This window comes from Chaetodon auriga, chromosome 11 (assembly GCF_051107435.1).
Source record: "Chaetodon auriga isolate fChaAug3 chromosome 11, fChaAug3.hap1, whole genome shotgun sequence".
NCBI lineage: Eukaryota > Metazoa > Chordata > Actinopteri > Chaetodontiformes > Chaetodontidae > Chaetodon > Chaetodon auriga.
The window spans coordinates 27,035,001-27,042,500 of NC_135084.1; the positions used below are offsets into that span (position 1 = coordinate 27,035,001).

A 7,500-nucleotide genomic window follows, 5' to 3' on the forward strand; every position below is an offset into this window, starting at 1 on the left:
AGGTTTGTGTTCTTTCAACACGACTGAACATAAAATTACTTCATATGTACTTTATATACTACAAGAGTACACAGCTCAGGCTGTCACTAAGATAAGACTAATAATTCCCTCTGTTTACATCTCCATAATAACTCCATGTGCTGTAAATCTCCTCCCCACTAACAACACTAACGCTCCTCCTCTCGTCTCTCCTCCTCTTGCTTCTCCTTTTCTTTTCTCTCCTCCTCTCGCCCTCCTCTTGTCTCTCCTCCTGTTTCTCCTTTTCTTTTCTCTCCTCTCACATCTCGTTTCTCCTCCTCTCCTCCTCCTCTTATCTCTCCTCCTCTCGTGTCTCCCCCTCTCTCCACCCCCACCTCCTGTCTCCATCTTTCTCAGATTTGTCATGTGACCACAAACAGGAAGCGTCCAGTCCCGACTCTGTGTCCCGATAGCCTCCTGGGCTCACGTTCATGTCTTTCATCGTCTGTCAGTAACTTCTCGCTCTAGCTGGCTGCAGAGAAACCGGACGCTTCGCCTCGCTTCGCCTCCCTTTGCCTTGCTTCCCCTCACTTCCCTTCGCCTCCCTTCCCTCCCCCTCCCTTCGCCTCGCCTCCCTTCGCCTCCCTCCTCCTCCCTTCGCCTCGCCTCCCTTCCCTTCGCCTCAACTCACTTCCCTTCGCCTCCCTCCCCCTCCCTTCGCCTCACCTCCCTTCCCTTCGCCTCCCTTCCCTTAGCCTTCCTTTGCCTCACCTCCCTTCCCTTCGCCTCACCTCACTTCCCTTCGCCTCCCTCCCCCTCCCTTCGCCTCACCTCCCTTCCCTTCGCCACTCTTCCCTTCGCCTCCCCTTCGCCTCCCTTCGCCTCGCTCTGATTAGCTCTTCTGTCTTATGGACAGACACTGGCAGAGGTTTCAGTGCTGAAGGGCCTGAAGTGAAGTGACTGTAGGTGGTGCGTTCAGGTACCTGTTGGTGCTGTTGTAGAAATGGTGGTGAATAAAGTTGTGTTATATTGAAACTCTTCCTGAATGTGTGAGTATTCTTTATCTTTTTGCTGAAGTCTTTCTAGATGCTTTCAAATTCTCTGTTTTCATGCTCAAACTAACAGTTTTGCAGTATTTGGGCTTTTGCTTCGTCTGTTACCTCAAACAAAGCCAGCAAGGACAGAGCAGAGCGCTGAGACAAACCATTCAGAGATTAAAACACCAAGACTAAAAGGTTTTAAAGGGGACGTGACGTTTCGTCTGTGTGCATCAGCAGTAAACAGCTTCACTCGTCCTCCTTCCTCGTTGCTGCATTAGCAGCTGAAACGTCTCGGTGTGTGTCCGCCATGACAGTTTAGCTTCTTCCTGTGAACACACCATCAACACTTGACCAAATCATTTCACAGTGATTCATTTCCAGATGGTTTGAAGCCTTTTGGCCGTTTCCTGCTCTTCTTTGAGGATTTAGCAGGTATTTCCTGTTGATGCTGTGTCCGGCGTGCAGCTGGAGACAGGAGGACTCACTGGAAGGACTCCTTGCTGCCAACAGTTCCTGAGTTTCACTGTAAATGTTCTGCATCATTTCAGCTGCTGAGTGTGTTTTTATGTGTGTTTATGTGTTTGTGACGTGTTTTTAAACTGATATTATCATTATTAATGGCTTCATCTTTGGTTTCTCTTTCACCGGTCATTTTCAAAATCTGCTGGTAGTGGTGATGATGTTTGGGGGGGGGGGGGGGGGGGGGGGGGGGGTCTGAATTTAGTAGTAGTTAGTTTACATACCAGCCAGTTAATCTTGCTTTTGTTGAAAGTTTATTATTCACGTATGACAGCGTTGTTTGTTTAATTAGCATAAAAATTTACTGAAACTATGCATGAATGAATTAAACTGGAGCTTATTTTAATGACTTTATGTTCTGCTGTGTAATTTAATCTATAAGACATGGCTTTGATTTGATAATCTAAATGTGAAAAGTAACTAAAGCTGTCAAATAACTGAAGAGCAATGAAAAGTACATTTTCCTTGAAATGCTGTGAAGTCGAAGCATAGAGTAAGATAGAAATATTCTAGTAAAGTACAAGTACTTGAGTAAATGTACTTAGTTACTTTCTACCACATTATCTGATATAATGGACTTGATACATATGTGTATGTTAGGATGTAAGCCTATTGGCCGAGCAGCTTCAGGTGTACGACAATTTAATAAAAGATACTCATCAATTCATTCAACAGTGTTAAATCTGAGTCACGTGTGTGTGTGTGTGTGTGGGTGTGTGTGTGTGTGTGTGTGTGTGTGTGTGTGTGTGTGTGCATGCAGGGAAGCTGAAAAGTCCTGTACCTGAGGAGGATGAGGAGGAAGCCAACCGTCAGGAGGACTGATCCAGGAGAGACACCTGAGCATGGAGGAGGCGTCCGATTCATCTTCGACATTCAGCACAAACCAACAGAGTCTGACGTCCATCTTTGAGTGAAGCGCCGACACGACGAGACAAGGATCAGCGGGACGCTCGGCCTCTGTGCAGTTTAATTAGAGTAGGTAAAGAGACCACATGTCCAGGTTCAGTCTCACTGAACTGACCTGGGAACAGCCCGGCTGACCTCACTGAGCATGTTCACTGCACACAAACTCTCGCTATCGCTAACCTCTGAGTTTGACACTTGCCAAAGTTAAATGAGCTTCATTTGCCCTGTTTCCCTTTAACCGATAACTCACCGTCAGAATGCCGCTAAAATCAGCTGTCGTCGCTACGCTTTTGGCGGGAAACTCTTGGAGTGACTTTTTCTACCAACAAACATCAGAAACGTCTTGATTTCAACATATAAACACTGAAAAAAGTCAAAGGAATCTAAATTAGTTCAATTTCAGATTTGGTCTGTTAGCTACCTGCTAGCGACTACATTGAAACTTGGTTAGCTTCCTAGCAAGGAAGCTAGTTAGCTAACAGCTTCAGCTAATTTGTTCTAGCTACTTCTTTGTTATCATTAGCTGTTTTCCCATAAATAAACTAACATTATAAAAATCTTGGTAGCAAACAAGTGAAACTAACAACTTAACATTCAATCAGTAAATACTTCCTGATCGGCAGCTAATCACATGACTGTTACCGTGGCGCCCACCTGTAGAAATCAATGCAGGCTTTGTGCTCGTTCAGATCCAGAAATACAACGTTAAGTACGTTTTATCTCTTCAGTTAATCTTCTGGGTAGTTTCCTCCTCAAGTTTTCAAAATGTCTGTCAAACCACTGAGAGACAAAACACCAGGACAATATAGAGGACCCACTTGAAACAATGCAAACACATGCGATGAACACGAGCAGCTGTGCGCTCTTTGCAGCCCACAAACGCTTTCTAAAGGGGAGGAAACGCTCGTCACTCGTCCCTTTAACGACGGCTGCGCTCGTGTGAAGGGAGACAAAAGAACAGAACATGAAATCTGTCATTTGTGATGAAGCAGTTTTCTGCTCCGCCTCAGTTTACAGCACAGACGCCACAGTCTTCCTCTTTTTTAAATGAACTGGATCGGTTTGGATCGATGAATCTCACCTGCATTGAATCAATGATGATCAACTCAACTCTGTTCATCTGTATGCTTCTCTGTGATCTTTAATAACATCAATAAAACAACAGAATTGGTTTTCTACATCGTTTTGAGTGTGGAAGTAGTTGAACTCCCCTTCTCCTTCATTATTGTGGTATTAGTTGTCCTGGGGCGCCTCCTGGTGGCTCCAGCAGGTCACAGGTGGTCTCACGGCCGCTGCGCATCAATAATCAGAAGAGACGAAAAAGAATCTTTTGTTCTTTCGCTCGCAGAGCACAGACGTTTCCAGGTGACTCACCCGGTGTTTCAATAATGCACATTTTCATATTCAGATGGACAAAAGCTCAACTTCACATTCATCTGGATCAGTCGTCACAGGTCTGGTCTGACCCCCCCCCCCCAGCGGGGGCCTGGTTTCTTCAATGAGGAACATGTTTGACAAAATAACGGCCTTCAGTCTGATCAATGGAGAGCTGAAAGAGTAACTTCATGGTAAAACCAACAAGTCGTAGTATTTGTAGTACACACATGACATACTGAAGAAATTTGTTCTGGGATCGTTCAGCTGAGCCTCATAGAAACAAATACTACAGAAATACTCCATTACAAGGAAAAGTCCTGCTTTCAGAATTTCACTTTAGTACCAGAAGTACTCGTTTGTTCTTTCACATTTCTGTCAGTATTACTGAAGCATTAACACGTGAACATTTAATGTTATTCACTCATTGAAGTAGTTTTAGACACTTTCTAACTTTGGGCCGTTAAATCGAACACAGATGCACATTTTACAAACTGATGACGATGTTTGAAAAATCTTCACCTGAAACTTTTGACAACAGCCATCAGACAAACGGAGTACAAGGAGTTTAAAGGGCAGCAGGAGTTTAAAGGGCAGCAGGAGTTTTACATGCAGGAGTTTAAAGGGCAGCAGGAGTTTAAAGGGCAGCAGGAGTTTAAAGGGCAGCAGGAGTTTTACATGCAGGAGTTTAAAGGGCAGCAGGAGTTTAACACGCAGGAGTTTAACATGCAGGAGTTTAACATGCAGGAGTTTAAAGTGCAGGAGTTTAACATGCAGAAGTTTAAAGGGCAGCGGGAGTTTAAAGGGCAGGAGTTTAAAGGGCAGGAGTTTAAGGCGCAGCAGGAGAACCTGAAAGCTGCACACTGACGTCGTTCCCTCCTTCCGCCTCTGCTCATAAAATCTCGTGTCGTCAATGATCCAAAGTCTCGCCGGTTTTCAGGTCAGCTGACCGCCGTGTCACACACTCGCAGCTCAGCTCTGACAGCCCTAAACTTTATTTTATTCATGTCGTTTCAGTTACATGGTGGACTCAGACAGAAAAAAGAGGTTAGAAAGAAAACTGCAACCGTCCTTCATCAGAACGTGTCCACTGATCCGTCCTCACAGGCTCTCAGTGCATACCAGCAGCTCAAATACGCAGTACAAGTACACACGTCCTTTAGACTGGAGTGTTTTCCTGCTTCGTGCTGTAAACATGACGTGTTTCCTCTGGATTTCGACTTTCAGCAGTCCGACATGAAACAGAGCCTGGCGTGCGTGTGTGTGTGTGTGTGTGTGTGTGTGTGTGTGTGTGTGTGCGTGCGCGTGTCCAGTGAAAACACCATCCACAGTGTACATATACACATTTATTTGTGGTCTTATTGCAGCTCCAGATTTTTCACTTTGTCTGTGAGGAACTGGTCAAACTGGCTTTAATGGAGTCGTGTCCTAACGTGTCTCTGACTGCGGCGTGCAGACGCTGGACCCTCGACAGCTGCTGTTAAGGTGCCTCTGAGCAAGGCACTATTCCCCAGCTGCTTCAATAGGGCCTGCTGGCGGCCTGCAGCTGTAAAACTTCGACAGAGAAAAGCTAAATTTCCCTCGATAAGATGAAGATTTCTTCTTTTAGACGACAGAAATCAGATTTGGCTCTGGCTCGTTCGTTTCGACTCGACAGAGAAAGAAAAGTAGCACCTTCGTCATCAGGAGAGCGGCTAACAGCAGCTGTCTGCAGGTGTACTGAGGGCTTCCCGCTGCACGCCGTACTGCAGTATCACTGTAGTACTTTAAAGTTCCCGTGTTACCCCGTCTGTCAGGCCCATCATTCCACATCGACATGTCACCCATTGATCCCCAAACACTCCATCACTTCCAACCCCATACACAAGTTTTAGTGTCAACACATTTGGCAAATCTTCGTAAAAATAACAAAACATAAACATTAAAAACAGACGAGTTCAGTTCACATCAAAGTAGAATACAGATATTATATCTTCACCCACAAGAGGTCTGTTACGACTAGCTCGAAAAGAAAGGAACATCACCATGTTATACGTGTGTGTGTGTGTGTGTGTTCACCATGACATGTTCAGTAGTGTGTGTGTGTGTGTGTGTGTGTGTTCACCATGACATGTTCAGTAGTGTGTGTGTGTGTGTGTGTGTGTGTGTGTGTGTGTGTGTTCACCATGACATGTTCAGTAGTGTGTGTGTGTGTGTGTGTGTGTGTGTGTGTGTTCACCATGACATGTTCAGTAGTGTGTGTGTGTGTGTGTGTGTGTGTGTGTGTTCACCATGACATGTTCAGTAGTGTGTGTGTGTGTGTGTGTGTGTGTGTGTGTGTGTGTGTTCACCATGACATGTTCAGTAGTGTGTGTGTGTGTGTGTGTGTGTGCGCGTGCGTGCATGCGTGCGTGCGTGTGTGTTCACCATGACATGTTCAGTAGTGTGTGTGTGTGTGTTGTCTTGCATCTGCTGTGTGTGTGTACACGTGTAAACTTACATGAACAACAACATGTGTGTCAGTATGAACACTGGATCCTCACTGGATCCTCGCCGGCTCCGTTAACCAACCAAACGGCTCCGTTAAACCAAAACCCCAAAAACAAAACAAAAAAAAATCACCACATACGAGTTTATGAGCCGGCAGCTAAAAACCTCACATCTCTCATCAGAACAACAGAAAGAACCAAAGAAGAAGAAGAAGAATACTTTAGTGTCACTCTTTATATACTTTATATTTATATTTGTTCGCTCATCCTGACCAATCATCTGGTAGATTACGTGTTGCTATGGTTACGGTCCCTGGCAACATCATGAAAAAGTAGAATGATTAAAGTAAAGACGCTGATGCCCAGCTGTGTGTGTGTGTGTGTGTGTGTGTGCGTGTGCATCAGTGTGTGTTTAGTGTTTAAATACGTGTGTGTGACGCTTCGTGTCGTCTGAACGGTGTGTTGAGGCAAAGTTTTTAGTTTCTTTTAGTGTTTGCTGTTAGTGTGTGTGTGTGTGTGTGTGTGCGTGTGTGCGTGCGTCTATGCGTTAGCACTGATGCTCTGTTTGTAGACGGCGTGGTAGGCGTTTCGCAGCAGGACGTAGGGGAAGCAGGACTCCAGCAGGTCCATGGTCAGGAAGGGGGACTCCTGCACGATCTGAAAGACCAAAGACAACACAGAAGTCAACGTCCAGCAGAGACACGCCGCGTCCTCCGCTCCACCGGCTCGCCTTCCTCAAAGCAGCCCCGCTGCCTCTGCCAGGTCAGAACGGAACGGGACCGAGACCTCCTGAGGAGGAGGAGGGTCTGAGTCTGCGTCCACGCCCACCGTGTCGGTGATGTGGACGCCCCGTCCTTTTCGTCCGTCTGCACACGATTTTAATTCGTGCTGAGTGAAAGCTGAACACGTTAACTCTGATTGGTTCATGTGAACATCACATGTGAAAACCAGCTGGACCACAACTGAACGCACACACGGCACCAGTCCGTTCTGGTCCGAACCAAACCAGACCAGATGTCTTCATTCGTCTCTCACCATGTCCAGCAGCAGGTAGACAGACTCTCTGTTACGTGTCGTCATCTTGTCCGTCTCCTGACCGATCTTCAACAGGCTGGATGAGGCCAGCTGCACGCACATGCACACATGCACGTGCACGCACACACACGCACACACACACACACACACACACACACACACACACACACACACACACACAGACAGAGACAGAGACAGAG

General features: G+C 46.2%; 2 protein-coding genes across 5 annotated transcripts in view; one reads left to right on the forward strand and one right to left on the reverse strand.

Annotated features, from left to right (window-relative positions):
• LOC143328392 (protein phosphatase 1 regulatory subunit 1A-like) overlaps positions 1-990 on the forward strand; it is a 9,199-nt gene extending 8,209 nt beyond the window's left edge. The window contains exon 6 of the mRNA XM_076743502.1: positions 376-990. Within this exon, the coding sequence (XP_076599617.1) occupies positions 376-431 (56 nt within the window). The 3' untranslated portion in view covers positions 432-990. The remainder of the gene's footprint in view (positions 1-375) is intronic.
• Positions 991-5,123: 4,133 nt separating this feature from the next.
• nckap1 (NCK-associated protein 1) overlaps positions 5,124-7,500 on the reverse strand; it is a 36,403-nt gene continuing 34,026 nt past the window's right edge. For all 4 annotated transcript variants that reach the window (XM_076743493.1, XM_076743496.1, XM_076743495.1 and 1 more), the window contains 2 exons: positions 7,301-7,390; positions 5,124-6,922 (listed from right to left, as the gene is read on the reverse strand). In XM_076743493.1, the coding sequence (XP_076599608.1) occupies positions 6,806-6,922; positions 7,301-7,390 (207 nt within the window). In that variant the 3' untranslated portion in view covers positions 5,124-6,805. The remainder of the gene's footprint in view (positions 6,923-7,300; positions 7,391-7,500) is intronic.